The 21,572-nt window shown below is 46.2% G+C and overlaps 1 protein-coding gene across 9 annotated transcripts in view; it reads right to left on the bottom strand.

Annotated features, from left to right (window-relative positions):
- LOC148401285 (dnaJ homolog subfamily C member 5-like) overlaps nucleotides 1–21,572 on the bottom strand; it is a 51,815-nt gene that overhangs the window by 12,012 nt on the left and 18,231 nt on the right. For 7 of the 9 annotated variants that reach the window (XM_088365456.1, XM_088365403.1, XM_088365412.1 and 4 more), the window contains 2 exons: nucleotides 6,787–6,902; nucleotides 4,482–4,695 (listed from right to left, as the gene is read on the bottom strand). In XM_088365456.1, the coding sequence (XP_088221582.1) occupies nucleotides 4,482–4,695; nucleotides 6,787–6,893 (321 nt within the window). In that variant the 5' untranslated portion in view covers nucleotides 6,894–6,902. Of the gene's footprint in view, nucleotides 1–4,481; nucleotides 4,696–6,786; nucleotides 6,903–9,753; nucleotides 10,020–10,102; nucleotides 10,239–11,460; nucleotides 11,490–21,572 lie in introns of those variants that run through there. The other 2 variants (XM_088365464.1, XM_088365394.1) reach the window with 2 other exon arrangements.

Raw genomic sequence — 21,572 nt, 5'->3', positions numbered from 1 at the left:
TCTCTACAGACCCTTCTCACCCAGGTTGCAGTCTGTTAGAACTACTCCCATCCAGATGGCGTTACAGAGCTCTGTACACCAAAACTAGCAGACGCAGAGACAGCTTCTTGCCCCAGGCTGTCGCTCTGATGAACTCACACCACTCTTAGTGTCTCAGAGTCATTGCTGTGCAATAACATCCTGCTCTCGACGCTTTATTTTGAATTGTTTGTATTATGTGTACTGTGTCCACCCTGCATCCATTGCAGCCTGGTCATCCTAGAAGAGGGATCCTCCCATCTGTGGTCTCGTCTCAAGGTTTCTCATTTCCACTAGTAGGAGTTTTTTTTGTCCTGAGTGTTGTTCGTCACCTAAATGTTGAACAGAGGCTGAGAGTCAAATTCCTTGTTTGGCATGCTCAAACATGGCCAATGAAAATTATTGAATCTTGAACCACCACCATCTCTCTGCTGCTGCTGCTGCTACTTGTGCCAGCAAAGCTGGGATCCTTCGCCGTCACCGATACATCCACCATGGCTTTCTTGTCTTCGAGATAATATCCTCCATTTTCAAGGAAAATAAAGCCAAATAGCAACGCGTTAGCACCGATAGTTGTTGGTTGTTTTTCTTTTCTTTTTTTTCTTCTTAATTTACTCTCACATTTACTCGTGTCGTGAACTATTAGCCGCAGACTCACTATCGCCCCATCTTTGAGGCAAAAGTACTGGCTGCCTCAAGGCCCGTATTTTCCCGCTGACTGCAAGCACGCGCTGTTTGCACACGCTCAGTACAGTGTGTGAGTAGTACACATGCTCACACGCACGCCCTGAGAGGCACTACCCGTCACTGCCACAGCCTCCATGATTCTCGTCTCCCGTTGTTATTTGAACAAGAAATACAGCTATTTTGACTATGAAAATGATCCAAATGTGTAGGAAACACACCAAAATTGCATTAAAAGCATAGACCACAGGGCAGATATTATATTATGTTTTATTATATTATTCATTTTTGAACAACTTATGGTGATAGCTGAGGAAACCATGTTGAGCCCTTTACCGCCCCTGATGGCAAGGTGAGGCACTGCCTCACCTGCCTCCTATGAGTGCACGTGCCTGCCCCACCCCCTCTTCCCCTGATGACCTCGCCATCATGCTCAACAACATCCTGTCTGACTCTCTTGACTTACTAGCCCCCTGGAAATCTTCCTCTGTCACATTCACCAACTCTGCCCCCTGGTACACCCCGGAGCTCCGTTTCTATTCCCACCTCCAGCGGAACGTTGCCCACCTTCCAGGGGAGGCAGGGGACAGAGCGTCTGAATGGACCACGTTTTGTGTCTTCATTGTCGAGGCGGCTGAGTGGAGCTATGGTCATAAGTTCGGTGCCTGTTGTGGACACCAGTGGTAAGGGATACCATCCATCTGAAGAAAGAGTGCTATTGGGCCATTTGGGCCTGTGGAACTCTGGAAGGAGATGACAGGTATGAGAGCTGGACAAACAAAATGCAGCTTCGGCATTTACTAAAGAAAAAACTCGGACACGGGAGTAGTTCGACAAGGCTGTGTCAAATGAGTTTCGGACACCTTTGAAGAAATTCTGGGCCACCATCTGGCGTCTCAGGAGGGAGAAGCAGTGCACTGTCAACACCGTGTATAGCGGAGATGGGGTGCTGCTGACCTCGACTCAAGATGTCATGAGTCAGTGGGGAGAATAGCTCGAGGACCTCTTCAATTCCACTGACATACCTTGCACTGTGGAAAGAAGAGCCTGGGGACTCTGAGGTGGGCTTTCCCATCTCTGGGGTTGAAGTCACAGAGGTAGTTAAAAAGCTCATCGGTGGCAGGGCCTCAGGGGTGGACAAGATCCGCTCGGAGTTCTTAAAGGCTCTGTATGTTGGGGGGCTGTCCTGGCTGACATGGCTGTACAGCACCACGTGGACATTTTTTTGAGAAGGGTGTGTTCCAACTACTGACGAATCACACTCCTCAGCCTACCCGGTATGGTCTATTCAGGGCTTCTGGTGAGGAGGGTCCGTCAGAAGGTCGAATCTCAGATTCAGGAGGAACAATGTGCTTTTCATCTTGGCTGTGGAACGGTAGACCAGCTCAACACCCTAAGCAGGGTCCTTGACAGTGCATGGGAGTTCGCCAAACCATTCTACATGTTTTTTGTAGACTCGGAGAAGGCGTTCAATCTTGTCCCTCTGTGACTGATGTGGGGGGGCTGCTTCAGGAGGATGCCATACTGAAGCCACTTCGGCCTCTGTATCAGCAATACCAGAGTTGTGTCCGCATTGCCAGCAGTAAGTCGGATTTGTTTCCAGTGAGAGTTGGACTCGGCCAAGGCTGCCCTTTGTCACTGATTCTGTTCAGAACCTTTGTCGACACAATTTGTAGGTGCAATCGAGGTGTTGAGGGTGTCCGGTTTGGTGACCTCAGCATCGCATCTCTGCTTTTTTCTGATGATGTGGTGCTTTTGGCTTCTCACTGGAGCGGAGTGTAAAGCGGCTGGGATGAAAATCAGCACATCCAAATCTGAGACCATGGTCATCAGTCGGAAAATGCCGGAGTGCCGGGGAGGAGATTGTACCCCATGGAGGACTTTAAGTATCTTGGGCTCTTGTTAATGAATGAGGGTTGGATGGAGCAGAAGATCGACAGGTGGATCGGTGCAGTGTCTGCTGTGATGCGGACTCTGCACCGGTCTGTCGTGGGGAAGAAAGAGCGGACCCGAAAGGTGAAGTGCTCGATTTACTGGTCAATCTACAGTCCTACCCTCACCTATGGTCATGAGCTATGGGTCGTGACAGAAAGAAAAAAAATGTGATGCTATAATAACAAGGAATTCAGACAAAAGCATTGCAGTTCCACTTTATATAGACCACAACTGAATGATTACAATGTAAAAAAGAAGGATTTATCGGCATGACATATACACCTTAATAACACCACATTTGCCAATCAGGTACTAGCTGAGGACATTGCAGCCATTGCTCCACAAATCATTCCTCCATTTTTAGCTTCACCAGAGAGCAGCTGAAGTTCTGTGCATTCTTTTTGGCCATTTTGTGCATCACATCCAGTCATAAGTACTGCCTTCTTCTTGGTTAATGCACAAGAATCAATCGAAGACGTTGCAGCAAGATGTTAAAAAATTCAGATATGACAAACTTTCGTCGTTGTGGTCGTGAAGTGTTTCTGGTGCCAGACAACCAACTGTTGAGTATGTCATGCTACACGGGCTACGATCAGCTATGAGACAGTGTTTGACACGTCTGTCGGCTCATTATTGGGCTACATTTATGTAGTCTCACGTCTGCATTACTTTCAGCACAGCAAATTCACTGTATCAAAAAATTCTACCCTGAGCTGTCTTTGCATTTAAATATGAATATCCTCACTGGCTACCAGTAGGAGTCAACAATGCATCATTTGCCTGATACTATATTGCAAACCTGGGCAAATTACGGCCCGCGGGCCACATCCGGCCCTTTGTGCGTCCCTGTCTGGCCCGCATGAGGCCAATCGTGATTTAAAAATAAAAAAAATAATAAAAAATTGTGTTGTGCGTACAACTGTTTCGCTTTTATTTTGAAAGGCGTCGCACTTCCGTGTAGCGTACGTGTATGTGAGCTGTGCGTGAAGGTGAACAGTGCGAAGTAATGCTGCCCGAGAAACGTGTGCTGACCCTCAGAAAAAAAAAGTTGACAAGGCGCGCCGTGTTTTCAACAAGACATGGACTGCCAAGTATTTCTTTACAGAAATGAAAGGTAAAGCCATGTGCCTGCTTTGTGGTACACAGGTCGCTGTGTTTAAAGAATATAATTTGAGTCGCCACTACACGACCAAGCATGAGAAAAAATACATCTGTCTGATAAACAGGGCGCATCAGAGGCTGATGCATTGCTAGCAAAACTGCAAGCCCGACAAGGACTTTTTATCAAACGTCACACCCAGAGATGGAGCGGCTTTGTCATTTGAGGAAAAGTTAAAGAAGTTAAGAATAAATTGTACTGATTAATAATTGTTTTTTTATTTGACCTTTACACCACAATTTCACATAGCTTAATATAAATATAAACAGAATAATTGTATTCTTCTACTTACCAGTACCAACTATTTAAAATAAATAATTTAGTGCATTTTACAATGGAAGAAAATTGAGCAGGTTTAAGTTATCGTTGGTGTGGCCCTCTGACACAACTCGGGTTTTTCATGTGGCCCCTTGTAAAAATTAATTGCCCACCCCTGCTATATTGTAACCAATCTTGTATGTCATTGGCCGCATGGAGGACTGCGAGATCACTGTACGCAATATGCATATGGATTTTTTTTTTTTCATGCAGTTTTATACCTTGCAGCCGTGTTCTCCAGTACATTTTTGACAGGCACATTGGCGAGCATTAGAAATATTTATCTCAATACTCCCCGTTTCACCTCATCATTGGCAAGGAGTTGAATGGGGAATGTGCATCCTGCAAAGATGAAATGAAGTCTTACCTTGGCCCACCAACTGGACAGAACAAAGTAGGTGTTGACGTTCTCCTCTCCAAACTGCTCGGCCACATAGAGGCCCAGGGAGCCATACTTATCATATATGTTCTTCTTGGTGCTGTCGCTCAAAATGGAATGCGCATTGTTTATCTCTTTGAATCTCTCACCAGCCTCTGGATTGTCGGGATTCTTATCTGGGTGAAACTTTAACGCCAGTTTCCTGCAATAAATATGAAGAGTAAGTCAGTACAATTCTTTGCTTTCTTAGGCACTGTCGTGGTTGAGTTGACTTACTTGCAACTGCTACTGAAAAAAAAAAAATCCTACAAACCAAATCACATGATTGATGGGTCCAGGGTTTAAAACAGCGGCACTACAGTTCCTGGAGAAAGCTATGTGGTTGTCTGTAGTGTAATTATTTGAACTAGAGCCTACGGATAAAATTAAAGTTTTGTTTTTTAAAATCAAGGATTGTTACAATGTAGATGGCACTCCTACCCTTACGAAAAAGTAGTACCGTAATTTTCGGACTATAAGTCGCGTTTTTTTTCATAGTTTGGGTGGGAGGGCGACTTATACTCAGGAGCGACTTATATGTTTTTTTTTCACAAATTTTTACTTGATCATTAACACATCACTTACAAGTATAGTTGACCACTTCACATGTTATTTTTAGTATAGTTGATCACTTCACATGCTTTTATATCTTTATCTTGAACATATTCAAAACAAAAAATAGAGAAAAAAATCAAATAAAGCAATTAACACTTTAAAGCGCCATATCCAAGTGCACTGTCTGCTGTAGGCACACTTGCTCCATTTTTGCTCCTCTTATATTTATTATGTTATTTGTTTATTTATTATTTATTCATCACTCTTATTTATTCATTGTTTGTGCCTTCATGGTTTTTTTTGTGTTGTTTACTTGTATGCATATTGTGTACTATGTCTTGTCACCGTGGGATAGTGGGAACATAATTTCGATCTCTTTGTGTGTCTTGGCATATGAAGAAAGACAATAAAGCAGACTTTGACTTTAATGAAACAACCAAATAAACAAAACAAAAAACTACATCTGAAAAAAAATATATTTTCAGACAAAACTGGATGAGGGCGCTCTAAATGGGAAGGGCTTAAGAAAAATGGCACCAAAAAGAAACTCATATTTTGCAGGTAACAAACTTCAAGTTGTAAAATATGCAGCCGAAAACAGTAATCGAGCAGCAGAAAGAAAGTTTGGAGAACCGTGATGTACCAAAGCATTACTGTAATTTGAATTTCAAGTGACGTCAGTGGCGTGGCGCGGCGGTTGTTTACATAAAGGACAAACGTACCGGCATCATTAGCGGCTTTGTTTCTAAGTGACACGGAGGACGCAGAGATTGAAGGAATTAAGGATTTGGAATGACATTGAAGGTTTGAAAAACTATTATGACTTTTACGGACGCCCGGTCCTACTCTACTGAGCTCTCTTTCACTTCAGTTGATCGAAGTCGGGGGCCGGCGCTCAGCCGGGTAGCTGTCCGCGGACGGTGCATGGGGCTCGGACATGGCTTTTACGCATGCCGGGTCCTGTTGTATGGAGCTCTCTTCCACATCAGTGGCTGGACGACCACGCCGCCACACGCTTGGAAGTTTGTTTTGTTAAATAAAGAGCCGTTTACCAAACCCATGTCTTTCCTTGTACTTTGTTAACGCTACAATATAGTTATATAGTAGATCTGTGGAATAACGACGAGGCTGACGTCAGGACGCACGTTTTTAATTTAAATTTTTTAAAATTATTTTAAAAAATAAATGAAAAACGAAAAAAAAACGAGGCAGCACGGTAGGCAGTGGTTACCAGGTCTGCCTCATAATTCAGGGTTCGATTCCGGCTCCAGCCTCCCTGTGTGGAGTTTGCATGTTCGCCGAGTGCCTGCATGGGTTCGCTTCAGGTACTCTGGTTTCTTCCTACAGCCCAAAAAACATGCATGGTAGGAAGAGTGACCACTCCAACTTGTCTGTAGGTGTGAATATAGGTATGAATCTTTGTTTGTCTATTTGAGTCCCACAATTCTCTGGCGACCATTTTAGGGTCTTAGCGCAATCTCCAAACATTTTGGGTCACTCTTGTCACCCAAAACTGCTGGGATAGGCTCCAGCACATGACCCTTGTGAGGTTAATCAGAAGATGAATGAATGAAAGGGAAAAAACAGCAGGTGCACAAACAATGTATACAGCAGTATAGTGGGGGAATATTGACACTTTCCCACTGTTGGGTTATGTCAATGACAAAGAATCAATTCTCTCTAGACACAAACAGATCACCTGTAACATTTCTTTATTTCTTCTGCTGTAGCATTCTTGTTCACTCCAAGCACAGCATACAATGATTCTCCTGATGTGGATAGCGCTCTCTGTCGCTGCTGCTCCATTGCCTCCACCTATGACACAAAAATAAGTTTGAGGCTTCAAGATCGAACTCTTAGCCGCTGGGTGATAGATATATCGTCGTCATATCATCAGCGAGATATGAATATTTAAGATATTAAGTTCCAAATTAGGATATCAGTCATGTGACCTTGCCACACTTATGTTGCATGTAAATTAGTTCAGTTCAACCAACCAACCAACCAACCAACCAACCAACCAACCAACCAACCAACCAACCAACCAACCAACCAGCCAACCAACCAACCAACCAACCAATCACATTCCTACTTTGTTTGGCTTTAAACAACAGCTATAGCCAGCGAATGATAATCATTTCATGGAGTGAGGGGCAAAACTAGATGCTGCACAGAAAATTCAGTCAAAAATAGCAACACGCTTGGAGTTGATGTGATTAATATAGAGGTTATGTCACGCCCAACTGCATTAGTGTGCGGTGGTGTCCGGAAAGCTGCACCGGCGAGACCACAAGGTCACAGGGGTTCATGCTGAAGAGTTGAGTTCACGCAATAACAACGGTGTAAAAAGAGAGCTACTGTATTTGTAAATAATGACCATTTTTTGAAGCGTCGACATTAAAGCCGCTCGGACTGCTACGTCCTGAAACGTCGCCGACCTCACCCGCTATTCCTCCCCCGGTTGGGAGCCGTCGGAAATGGTGTACGAGGAGGCAGAAGAGGGGCAAGCGCGGAGGCGTCCGGGTCAGGCTGGCGGCCAACCCAGCGCGCCCGGCGGTGCCCTCCATTCTTCTGGCGAATGTTCGATCGCTGGACAACAAAATGGATTACGTCCGCCTGCTGAGGTCTACGAACCGGACGGTGCGGAACTGCTGTGTGCTCGTGTTCACCGAGACCTGGTTGAGTGACAACATTCCGGACTCTGCCGTGCATCTGGAGCGGCTAGCGTGCTATCGGGCGGACCGTGCCATTGTACGAGGGGGAAAGTCGCGAGGAGGTGGAATATGCGTCTACATCAGAGAAGAATGGTGCCGGGACTCTGTGGTGGTATTTAAGCACTGCTCGCCACTTGCGGAGTTTGTGATCATTAAGTGCCGTCCGTCCTTTTTATCTGCCGAGGGAATTTACCGCGATTCTGCTGGTCGCGGTATACATCCCGCCTTCCAACATCGAAGGCGACAGGATCGCGGCGCTTGGTGAACTGTACCAGGCTGTCAGTGAACAGCAAACAGCGCACCCTGACGGTTTCACCATCTTCGCTGGAGACTTCAATCATGCCAACCTGAAGTCTGTTTTCCTGAGGCTTCACCAGCATGTTACTTTTCCGACACGTGGAGACAGCTTCCTGGACCTAGTCTACTCGGCGCAAAAGGGAGCTTTCAAAGCCACCCCCCTCCCCCATCTGGGACTTTCTGACCATCTCACCGTTTTGCTTTTGCCCGCATACAGACAATTGGTAAAGGCATCCAGGCCGGTTCGGAGGCGGGTTCGGGTGTGGCCTGAGGGTGCCTCCGATGCACTTCGTGACTGCTTCGACACCACTGACTGGGACTTGTTTAAGCAGGTAGCCACCTACAACGATTGGACGGACATAGAGGAGTGTATGATCTCTACCTCTGACATCACGAAGTGCATCGATGATGTGACTTGCTCGAAATCCGTCGTCACTCGCGCGAACTGGAAGCCGTGGCTGACGGGGGCTGTCCTCAGACTGTTGAGGGTCAGGGACAAGGCTTTCAGAGCGGGGGACGAGGCTGGCTTGAGGACAGCGAGGGCCGACCTGTCCCGAGGCATCAAAGAAGCGAAGAAGGCGTTCTCGTGCAAGGTCTCCACCCACTTCAAGGACAGCAAGGACGCTCGTAGCCTTTGGCTGGGCATTCAGACCATCACGGACTACAAGCCCGCGCCGAGGAGCTGTGAGGGCGACGTCTGTCTGCTGAACGATCTGAACCGCTTCTTTGCTCGCTTCGACGCCCAGAACAGCACTTGCCCGCTAAAGACCACTCCCCCCCCACACGAGCAGCCCCTGCGCCTCTCTGCCGACGGTGTGAGGAGGGCGCTTGCCGCTATTGACACCCGTAAGGCGGCGGGCCCTGACAACATCCCGGGTCGAGCGCTGAAGGACTGCGTTGGGGAGCTGTCGGGTGTCTTCACGGACATCTTTAACGTTTCCCTGCAGCAGGCCATCGTCTCCTCGTGTTTCAAGGCTGCCACCATCGTTCCTGTGCCGAAGAAACCTGCACCATCCTGCTTCAATGACTACCGCCCCGTGGCACTGACGCCCATCATCATGAAGTGCTTTGAGCGGCTTGTCATGGAGCACATCAAGTCCGTTCTCCCCCCCACCATTGACCCTTTCCAGCTTGCGTACTGTGCCAAGCGGTCCTCTGAGGATGCCATCTGCTCTGCCCTTCACTCGGCCCTCACCCACCTGGAGAGAAAGGACTCATATGTGAGCTTGCTGTTTGTGGGCTTCAGCTCTGCCTTCAACACCATTGTGCCGCAGCGACTCATCTGCAAACTCGACGAGCTGGGCCTCAGTACCTCCCTCTGCAACTGGCTACTGGACCTCAGGTGGTGCGTGTTCGCGACAAAATCTCCGCCAGCATCACGCTGAGCACGGGGGCCCCCCAGGGCTGCGTGCTCAGTCCATTGCTCTTCACCCTGCTGACGCATGACTGCACTGCGACCTACAGCGACAACCGCATAGTGAAGTTTGCTGACGACACGACTCTGGTGGGTCTCATCACGAAGGGCGACGAGACTCGGTACAGGTCGGAAGTTGACCTTCTGACCATGTGGTGCAGGGACAACAACCTCCTGCTGAACGTCAATAAGACCAAGGAAATCATTGTTGACTTCGGGAAGGGTCACACAACACACCTGCCGCTGATCATCGACGGTGCTGTGGTGGAGAAGGTGAGCTGCACCAAGTTCCTGGGGGTGCACATCAGTGAGGACCTCTCCTGGTCCGCAAACACCTCGTCACTGGCAAAGAAAGCTCAGCGCCGCCTGTAGTTCCTGCGGAAGCTCAGGCGTGCATGTGCTCCTCAGGCAGTCCTGTCTACATTCTACCGTGGCACCATTGAGAGCGTCCTCACCAGTTGCATCGCTGTCTGGGGTGGTAACTGCACTGAACAGAACTTGAAGGCCCTGCAGCGCATAGTGAATACGGCTGGTAAGATTATTGGTGCTTCGCTCCCCTCCCTGAAGGACATTTACACCTCCCATCTCACCCGCAAGGCAACCTCGATTGCGAGAGATGTGAGTCACCCGGCTCACTCTTTGTTTGACCTTCTGCCCCCTGGGAAGAGGTACAGGAGCCTGCGCTCCCGCACCACCAGACTCGCCAACAGCTTCTTTCTCAAGGCTGTTAGGGCCCTGAACTCGCTACCCCCTTCTGCGTAGCGTGCGGCACTGTTGCGCTATTTTCTGGAATGTCTGCTGTACGCGCACTTGCTCCTTTTTTTTTTTTTTTTTTTTTGCTCCTCTTATTTATTTATTTATTGTTATTTATTCATTATTTATTCAGCACGCTTTTGTTATTCTTGTTTACTTGTTTGTCTGTTGTGGGCCATGTCTTGTCACCGTGGGATAGGAGGGAACGAAATTTCGGTTTCTTTGTGTGTCTTTGGCATGTGGAGAAATTGACAATAAAGCTGACTTTGAGTTTTGTTCAAATTGATACACCTTTGGGACATTATTTCCAGGACTTTAGCTCTTCTACCATGGGTATGGTTTATGTTTAGTCTTTAAATAGTCATGTTTAATTTCATTCGACCTAGGTATTTGTGTTTTCAATGTTACGCGTCAAGCGCTGCATACGGCATAAGGCTCCAAGCTTTTGCTGTACTGTACTTTTATTTTTTTGTGGCTTTATGTACTTTTTTAAGCAAACATACACAAAATCAATTGCTTTGCTTCACAACACCCCTTCTGAAATGAGTTACTGTCGTGGAACGGGGTTCGACTGTACCAAACAAAATAGACACTATTTACAGGTGAGGACGGTTTGTCTTTTTCTTCAGCAAAGTTTTTGTTTTGGAAATGGACATCTTACAAGGCAAACTCCTTCGCATTATCTCTCTCGTCTATGTTTAAGTCAAACTGACTTTTCTCAAGCTAGAGGACATATGGTATACAGTGGAATCCTAGAAGTCAACTTCCTTGGTACTCTACAAATTAGGTTTGACGCAGTATCTTTCCCTCGGTTCTCAGACAAAGCTTTGGAAATCGACGTTATTTGGCGTTGTTTAGCAGGTTTTAAACTATTGTGACGCCCAACTGCATTCATGCTTTTGGAAAGTATGGTATATACCGTATTTATAATTATCGCCCATATTCTAATAATCGCCCAGTGTGTGTTAGCGATGACATAAATAAAAAAACATTGATACCTCTAATTATCGCCCGTGCTGCTAAAAATTCCCCCCAAAACTTACGTTTTCCTCCGCGACCGCATGCCGACGTCATTGCGCGAGTTTAAATATGACTGATTTGACAGCACGTCGAATGTCCCTTTTAAATTGTTTTTATCTATAAACTATGATACAATTACACTCGTCAATCCGCTAGAATATCCTCACACAATTACCTTATCAGGGCGTGCGCTCGAACAAGACGATCGCGATAACATGACGTATGCAACATGTGATGTGCAACGGCAACGTGTCGCATCGATGGAGCGTCAATTGACGCACTCCGTTGTGAGCGGTAGATCAAAACAGCCGCTGTTCTAGTGTTAAGAAGAGAGATGCAAGTATACTTGCATAGTATTGCATACTACATAAGGAAAATATACATATTATCGCCCATTTCATTGCCCCTTGGCGATCGGACAAAAAGTATTCTCTATTAATCGTCCACCACCCTTGTTGGACATAAACCTCTTATTATCGCCCTGGGTGTGTGTGTGTGTGTGTGTGTGGGTGTGTGTGTGTGTGTGTGTGTGTGTGTGTGTGTGTGTGTGTGTGTGTGTGTGTGTGTCTATATATCTATACATATATCACAGACACACACACACACATATATATATATATTTATATATATATATATATATATATATATATATATATAAAAACTTGTCCTCACCCCCCGTGGGTGGTCTCTTTTTCCCTTCAAGCTCGGGTCCTCTACCAGAGGCCTGGGAGCTTGAGGGTTCTACGCAGTATCTTTGCTGTTCCTAGTACTGCACTTTTCTGGACTGAGATGTCAGATGTTTTTCCTGGGATCTGTTTCAGCCACTCCTCCAGTTTGGGGGTTACTGCCCCTCGTGCTCCAATGACCACAGATACCACAGAAGTCTTCACTCTCCAGGCCTTCTCCAGCTCTTCTCTGAGCCCTTGATATTTCTCAAGTTTTTCATGTTCCTTTTTCCTAATGTTACCATCATTTGGGATGGCTATGTCAACCACAACGCCTTTCCTCTGCTCTTTGTCCACCACCACAATGTCCGGTTGGTTCGCCATTACCATTCTGTCTGTCTGGATCTGGAAGTCCCAGAGGATCTTGGCTTGGTCATTCTCTACCACCTTTGGAGGTGTTTCCCACTTGGATCTTGGGACTTCCAGTCCATGCTCTGCACAGATGTTCCTGTACACTATTCCAGCTACTTGGTTATGGCGCTCCATGTATGCTTTACCTGCCAGCATCTTACACCCTGCAGTTATGTGCTGGATTGTCTCAGGACCTTCTTTGCACAATCTGCACCTGGGGTCTTGTCTGGTGTGGTAGATTTGGGCCTCTATTGCTCTGATGCTCTAGGCCTGTTCTTGTGCAGCCAGGATCAGTGCCTCTGTGCTGTCCTTCAGACCAGCTCTTTCTAGCCATTGGTAGGATTTCTGGATATCAGCCACTTCAGCTATGTTTCGGTGGTACATCCCATGTAGGGGCTTGTCCTCCCATGATGGTCCCTCCAGCACCTCATCTTCCTTTGATGCCCATTGTCTGAGACATTCACTGAGCACGTGATCCGTTGGGGCCTTATCCCTGATGTACTTATGGATCTTGGATGTTTCATCTTGGATAGTGGCTCTCACGCTCGCTAGTCCTCGGCCTCCTTCTTTACGGCTAGTGTACAGTCTCAGGGTGCTGGACTTGGGATGGAACCCTCCATGCATGGTTAGGAGCTTCCGTGTCTTGATATCTGTGGTCTGTATATCCTCCTTTGGCCACCGTATGATTCCTGCAGGGTATCTGATTACTGGTAGGGCGTAGCTGTTAATGGCTAGGGACTTGTTCTTGCCGTTGAGCTGACTTCTTAGGACTTGCCTTACTCGATGGAGGTATTTGGCTGTGGCTGCTTTCCTTGTTTCCTCGTCAAGGTTGCCATTTGCATGTGGAATTCCACGGTATTTGTAGCTGTCCTCAATGTCTGCTAATGTTCCTTCTGGGAGTGAGACCCCCTCTGTGTGGATTACCTTTCCTCTTTTTGTCACCATGTGGCCAGATTTCTCAAGTCCGCATGCCATTCCGATGTCAGAGCTGTAGATCCTGGTAGTGTGGATCAGGGAGTCAATGTCCCGCTCGTTCTTAGCGTACAGCTTTATGTCATCCATGTAGATTCCTGAGTTGGTATCCATAGGCCGTCTTGTTGATTATTTGGCTGAGGGGGTTCAGTCCTATACAGAACAGCATTGGGGACAGAGCGTCTCCTTGGTATATACCACATTTGATGGTCACGTGTGCAAGTGGCTTGCCATTGGCTTCAAGTGTGGTTTTCCACTGTTTCATCGAGTTGGCGATGAAGGTTCTCAGAGTCCCATTGATGTTGTACAGCCTCAAGCATTCAGTGATCCAAGTATGTGGCATTGAGTCATATGCTTTCTTGTAATCAATCCAGGCAGTGCTCAGGTTGGTACGTCTGGTTCTGCAGTCTTGGGTGACTGTTCTATCCACCAGCAGTTGATATTTTGCTCCTCTGGTATTTTTACCAATCCCTTTCTGAGCAGTGCTCATGTATTGATCCATGTGCCCGCTGATCTTATCTGATATTATGCCCGACATCAGCTTCCATGTTGTGGAGAGGCAGGTGATTGGCCGGTAGTTGGATGGGACTGTACCCTTCGAAGGATCCTTCTGTATCAGGATCGTACGTGGTTAGCCATTCAGGGTGAGTCCCATCCCTTAGCAGCTGGTTTATTTGTGCTGCCAGGCGCTCATGGAGAGTTGTAAGTTTCTTGAGCCAGTAGCTGTGGATCATGTCAGGGCCTGGTGCTGTCCAGTTTTTCATTTCTGAGACTCTTCTCTGGATGTCTGCCACTGTGATGGTTACTGGGTTCTGTTCAGGGAGCTTGCTGTGGTCCTTTCTCAGAGCCACCAGCCACTGTGCATCCTTCTTATGTGATGCCTCCCGCTCCCATATATCCTTCCAGTACTGTTCAGTTTCAAGCCTTGGTGGGTCTGCTCTGCTATTATTCCCCTGCCACTGAGCGTACACTTTCGCTGGTTGTGTTGTGAACAACCTGTTTATTCATCTGGCTTCATTCTCTCTTGTGTACCTCTTTAGGCGGCTGGCCAAGGCTTGGAGTCTTTGTTTGGCAGTTTCGAGTGCTTCAGGTATGGGCATCTGGCTGTATTTCTTGGGAACTTGCTTTTTCATTGCACCTTTCTGGGCCTCTGTCATTTGGCTCACTTCTCTCCGTGCTATCTTGATTTTGGCCTCCAGCCTTCTCTTCCATGGTGGGCACTGTTGTGGTCGCATATGGTCATTCTTCTTGTAGCCAAGCCTTTCTAGGATCACTGCTGCTGAGGTGTAAATCAGTTCATTGGTTTCAGTGATGGTAGCCGTAGGAATTGTTGTCAGTGCTGCATTCACATCATCTAGGAGACTTTCTGAGGGTACTTCACTTAGCCTCTGCAGTGTGTATCTAGGTTCCCGAGCATTCATTCTCGCCATGATCTTGTTCTTCAGGTCAGTTGCTGCCTCGTTCAGCTTGATTGTGCTTATTGGGGTTTCGTACCCAACCTCTGGACTTGTACATGGATTTAACTCGTCTCTGACCTGGTGCTCCGGTTGACCTTCGCTATGGCATTTGTGTTGTATCTCATCAATCTCGAGCTGTGATAGCAGGTGATAGCAGGTGCCGTTTACTAGTTGTTTGGCCGATAGTGTTGACTGTGGGTATCGAAGTTGCCATTGTTGCCGCATTCTCCGCCTGTAACCCCTCTCGCTCGGGTTGCTGGACTAGTAGCATTCCAACAGATCCTTATTCTCGCATCTCGCCCATTTGTGTCTTGTTCCAGTAGCCCATTTTTCATCAGGGTGCTCTGGTTTCCCAGCACCTGACGCAGACCTTGTTTGTCCGGGCGACGTCTGAGCCGGCATGTCTTTCGTTTCTTGTACTCTCATTATATCTGAGGTAGGCGGTATCGTTAAGGACCCACACTGACTGTTGGTAAGGTAATCGCTCATTGCTCATATTGTGCCCCTGCCGGGAATCGAACCTGGGTCTCCCGTTTGTAAGTCACGTGACTTACTGATTGAGCTAGTCAGCCGTATATATATATATATATATACCTTCACTATAATATATATATATATATATATATATATAATAGTGAAGGAATGGGGTCGAAATACAAAAAGTCCTGCCTAGCTACAAAAACAGATATGCTCAAACCTCATTGAATAAAGTACATAAACAGAAAAGTTTATTCACACATTAAATCGATAAAAGAAACAGTTTAAGCATAGAATTATACCTACACACCAAATCAATGAAGACATAACTAGACATTTTTGATAAGTGGTAATGAGAAAGGTTTTTATAAATTTATGATCGGATATGTATTTCTGAGCACTTTGAAATAACAAATGTCCATCCATCCATTTTCTGAACCGCTTCGTCCCCACAAGGGTCGCGAGCGTGCTGGAGCCTATCCCAGCCGTCAACGGGCAGGAGGCGGGGGACACCCTGAACCGGTTGCCAGCCAATCGCAGGGCACACAGAGACAAACAACCATCCGCACTCGCACTTAGGGACAATTTGGAATGCTCAATCGGCCTAATGGCCGATTATGGCCATTAGCGATCTTTTGATATATTGCCTAAATAACTTAATGACCCTTAAGGAACTGTGTAATGCATGCCTGATGGTTTTTCTCTAAATCATCGACACGGCCACAGTCGTCTTGACTGTTCAGTACTTGATTATATCTTGTGTTTTGACTAAACGTCATATGTCGCCTAATGCGAGACGCCAGCTTTTCGATTATTACTGAACGCTCTGCACAGAGGGAAATATTTTGCCTAACAAAGAAAAGATACGGTTGGAAGCATGATTAAACTGAGAATATAATGACGTAAGCAAAGACATGGAGTATCAAAAGAACAAACTTTGCATAATCAGGGAACAGTAATAGATTAATGATGTCGCAGCCAAAAGCTCACACAATTTCGTACAAAATAACAAAATTGAAAGAATGAGGTACAACACTGTATGTCAAAGTCAAAGTCAAAGTCAAAGTCAGCTTTATTGTCAATTTCTCCACATGCCAAAGACACACAAAGAAACCGAAATTTCGTTCCCCCCATCCCACGGTGACAAGACATGGCTCACAACAGACAAACAAGTAAACAAGTACAACAAAAGCGTGCTGAATAAATAATGAATAAATAACACAACAATAAATAAATAAATAAATAAATAAGAGGAGCAGAAAAAAAAAGGAGCAAGTGCGCGTACAGCAGACATTCCCGAAAATAGCGCAACAGGGCCGCACGCTACGCAGAAGGGGGTAGCGAGTTCAGGGCCCTAACAGCCTGGAGAAAGAAGCTGTTGGCGAGTCTGGTGGTGCGGGAGCGCAGGCTCCTGTACCTCTTCCCAGAGGGCAGAAGGTCAAACAAAGAGTGAGCCGGGTGACTCACATCACTGGCAATCGAGGTTGCCTTGCGGGCGAGATGGGAGGTGTAAATGTCCTTCAGGGAGGGGAGCGAAGCACCAATAATCTTACTAGCCGTATTCACTATGCGCTGCAGGGCCTTCAAGTTCTGTTCAGTGCAGTTACCACCCCAGACAGCGATGCAACTGGTGAGGACGCTCTCAATGGTGCCACGGTAGAATGTAGACAGGACTGCCTGAGGAGCACATGCACGCCTGAGCTTCCGCAGGAAGTACAGGCAGCGCTGAGCTTTCTTTGCCAGTGACGAGGTGTTTGCGGACCAGGAGAGGTCCTCACTGATGTGCACCCCCAGGAACTTGGTGCAGCTCACCCTCTCCACCACAGCACCGTCGATGATCAGCGGTAGGTGTGTTGTGTGACCCTTCCGGAAGTCAACAATGATTTCCTTGGTCTTATTGACGTTCAGCAGGAGGTTGTTGTCCCTGCACCACGTGGCCAGAAGGTCAACTTCCGACCTGTACCGAGTCTCGTCGCCCTTCGTGATGAGACCCACCAGAGTCGTGTCGTCAGCAAACTTCACTATGCGGTTGTCGCTGTAGGTCGCAGAGCAGTCATGCGTCAGCAGGGTGAAGAGCAATGGACTGAGCACGCAGCCCTGGGGGGCCCCCGTGCTCAGCGTGATGCTGGCGGAGATTTTGTCGCCAACACGCACCACCTGAGGCCTCCGACAGAGGAAGTCCAGTAGCCACTTGCAGAGGGAGGTACTGAGGCCCAGTTCGTCGAGTTTGGAGATGAGTCGCTGCGGCACAATGGTGTTGAAGGCAGAGCTGAAGTCCACAAACAGCAACCTCACATATGAGTCCTTTCTCTCCAGGTGGGTGAGGGCCGAGTGGAGGGCAGAGCAGATGGCATCCTCAGAGGACCGCTTGGCACGGTACGCAAACTGGAAAGGGTCAATGGTGGGGGGGAGAACGGACTTGATGTGCTCCATGACCAGCCGCTCAAAGCACTTCATGATGATGGGCGTCAGTGCCACAGGGCGGTAGTCATTGAAGCAGGACGGTGCAGGTTTCTTCGGCACAGGAACGATGGTGGCAGCCTTGAAACACGAGGGGACGATGGCCTGCTGCAGGGAAACGTTAAAGATGTCCGTGAAGACACCCGACAGCTCCCCAGCGCAGTCCTTCAGCGCTCGACCCGGGATGTTGTCAGGGCCCGCCGCCTTACGGGTGTCAATAGCGGCAAGCGCCCTCCTCACACCGTTGGCAGAGAGGCGCAGGGGCTGCTCGTGTGGGGGGGGAGCGGTCTTCAGCGGGCAAGTGCTGTTCTGGGCGTCGAAGCGAGCAAAGAAGCGGTTCAGATCGTTCAGCAGACGGACGTCGCCCTCACAGTCCGTGATGGTCTGAATGCCCCGCCAAAGGCTACGTGGGTCCTTGCTGTCCCTGAAGTGGGTGGAGACCTTGCACGAGAACGCCTTCTTCGCTTCTTTGATGCCCCGGGACAGGTCGGCCCTCGCTGACCTCAAGCCAGCCTCATCCCCCGCTCTGAAAGCCTTGTCCCTGGCCCTCAACAGTCTGAGGACAGCCCCCGTCAGCCACGGCTTCCAGTTCGCGCGAGTGACGACGGATTTCGAGCAAGTCACATCATCGATGCACTTCGTGCAAGAATGGAGGAGAATGTTCACAGGAAGGTCACGTGGAGATAAAAACCAGCAGGTGCCAGAGGGAGCCAGCCAAGGACTCGGCCAAAGATGATCGCCAAGGCCGAAAGACACACACCAAATCGCCATAACCAGCACCACTCCCATGGAATCAGAATCTCCTGCGAACTTGCCACACCCCCTGACTCATCACCCATCAAACTCGGCCCACACTGGCATGTGCAAATGAATATAAGATGACCAAAGAACCTTGAATGTTGCCTTTTCTGAATGGAGACTTTCTGCTCTTGAAAGGCCCAGCGCTGTATTGTACTTTCCTGAAAACTGCCCCCCCTTTGTCATCAACTGGGAAGATTGTCATGTCTATGTTGCGGGCCCGTGTGTTATCTATGTTTGTCTTTGTGTATCAGTTCGTTATAAATGATGGAATTGGGCTAAAATGGTGCACGAAAACAGTGTGCTAGACAATGATTTATCAGATTTGCATTGTTAAATGTAAAAATTAGAAATTATAGAATAATCTGAGGGTTGTGGGCAGAAACTGGTCCAACGAGGAGAGTGCCCAGCCCTCGTAAAAAATGTGAGAGCAAGAGAGAACATACATTATAGAATTGGATAATATTAAATTGTGATTGCAGATGTTACATTTAGGAGGAATTATTGATATATTAGGACATTAGACTATACAAGGTGGTTACATATAAGAATAAATCAAAGATTTGAATCACTTAGAGTTAAAAAACACAAATAAAAACGACATTGCAAGGGGCCACTTTTTATCAAAAGAACACCAAGTAAAGTATTAAGTAGTGGGCATTCGTGATTGGGATTAAATTAAGGATAAAATTGGGTCAATGATTAGAATTCAATGGTGCTCTACACAAAAAGGCAAACATTTTAATGAGGAAATATTTGGAGTACTGTGTGGGTCCACATATGTCATGGTCCTAGTTTATTTGGTTTTGATTGTGGGTTGGGTTTATTTTGTTAATAATTGTCCAAATCCTAGTCACATGTTTTGAGGGACCACAGCAACAACATTATATTTAATTTGCAGGTCATTATTTCGTATGTGATGACAGTGTCTAGATAAGTAGACTTTTATCAAAAATGTGAGAGTGAAGGAGGAGGTTTGATTTGTAATCTGGCATTTGGGTGGCACTTTCAAGAGTCTGTGCAGGAGCATAGATTGTTTTTGTTTGTTTTTAAAGATATATTTAACAGTTTATCTCGGTGCAGTAAGGATATTGCAATTTTGAAAGATTTAAAATTAAAAGCAAAATTACATTTTAATTCTGACACATGCCAGCTAACATGAGGATGGCAAATAAATAAATGAATACATACTAGCTCAAATGTGGCATGTGTTTTAAATTGGGCAAGGAGACATTCACTTCCAAGCACTATCCTTTAGCGCTGCTGACAATAATAACTTATGAGATGTTAAATCAAGGAGGAGTGTCATATTTGGATTGAACAATAACATTTACCGCATATACAACCATGTTGGTAGATTGTTCAATTACATGACAGTTTATTGCAAAGGATTTCGGAACTTTATTTGATGATAAACACTGGAATGAGGATTTTAGCCGTGTTAATGGGTAGGGTGGATGGATTACTCCAAAAAAAAAAAAAAAAGAAAAAAAAAACATTTGATGAGGGCGGCTTGATAGTAAAATGAGGAGTGTGCGCAACTGATAGGATACAATATGTTAATGGGAAGATTTGGGGTGTAACGAACAGATACTACACAGGAAGACTGAAAACACGAAAATAGTTTTGTGAAATTTGTGTCCCAGTGTGTTCTGCCCTAGCTCGTGGCACAATTCCTGAACTGAGTCCTCTTACTCCACTGGCTGTCTCAAAATCAACAGAGGACTGTCCCTGGTCATGAGACACCTTTGACCTTTGGGAGAACATCAGGAACTATTATCATGCTTGAAGGGGGCAAGCACGGCTCTTCACAGGACAAGAACCACAGAGTTGGTGGAATACACACAGTGCAGATCAAAAGGAAAATGGACTGAAAGAACAAAGACAGGATGGACACATTTGAGAGTAGCGGACGGTCCAGCCCTGAATCATCATCATGAGAATCTAAGAGGAGAGGCTGCTAAAGACTTGCACGAGTCGCATGAAGTCAAACTGGACACATTGCTAAAGACTGCTGAAGCATTACGAAGTTGGTGGAGTGTGGGACAAAAGGGATGGAAGCGTGTTTGGGTGCTGGGGCAGACATAACTGAGGAGTTTTGATAAAAGAGGGAATAATAAGGCTGCTTATTGACACTAAAATGGGGATAAAAAACAAAATACATAGATATGGACAGTGAAGATACACTAATAACAAATCACGACAGCGTGATTGAAACTTTGCAAAGTGGACATTGATCCATAGAAATTAAATCATTTGAATCATACATTTTTATATGTAACATAGCATTTCGAAGACATGATGAAGCTAATTGAAATAATTAAATTTTATAATTGGACCTGTGAAAATTTGGATTCGGGCAACAGAAGGCTGAATTGCTAAACTTAATTGACCTGTATCAAAACGACAGAATTTAATTACACATCAATTGCGACTGATTTATAGGATGCATATTTGAGCCTGAAGGGGTGAGGGGCCATAAGAAAGTTGGAATTCTAGATAGTCAGCAAGATAGTAATACAGGGCACTACTTAATTAAAAAAAGAATACAGTAGGGCTTTAAATAACAAATACATTGACATGACCCTTGCGACAATTGATTTAAATGGCAATTTATGATAGGCACTTGGGGTTGGGATTAACAATACATCCATCTATCCATTACTGGTGCGGCTTGTCCTTACGAGGGTCACGGAGGATTAACAATAATAACTAGAATTTGTAATTTCTGTAGAAATTGCGTGTGAAGGCGAAGAGGCTGAATAAAAATTTGGGGAATGCTACAAGATTATGTTTAAATTTGGAATGTGTTGAATTGGTCAAAAAATGGATGAAAATATAGGAAGAATTTTGTAAAATTGGGCGTGAATTTAAAAATTGAAAATGGGTTGAGTCAGTGGGAAGAAAAAAAAAAAGGAAACTAGAAGAAACTGGAAGGGAAAAATGAAATTTTGCAAAGTTTTACCGCAATGTTGGAAGTGAGGATGTGAAATTTTAATCTAGGAAGTGAAAGAAGGTGAATTGGAGGAATTATGAGGATGAAAATG

Source organism: Syngnathus floridae, chromosome 2 (genome assembly GCF_059516105.1).
Source record: "Syngnathus floridae isolate MCC-2025c chromosome 2, RoL_Sflo_1.0, whole genome shotgun sequence".
NCBI classification, from domain to species: Eukaryota; Metazoa; Chordata; class Actinopteri; order Syngnathiformes; family Syngnathidae; genus Syngnathus; species Syngnathus floridae.
Note: the sequence above shows the minus strand (reverse complement) of the source record. Positions and strands in the feature narration are given on the sequence as shown.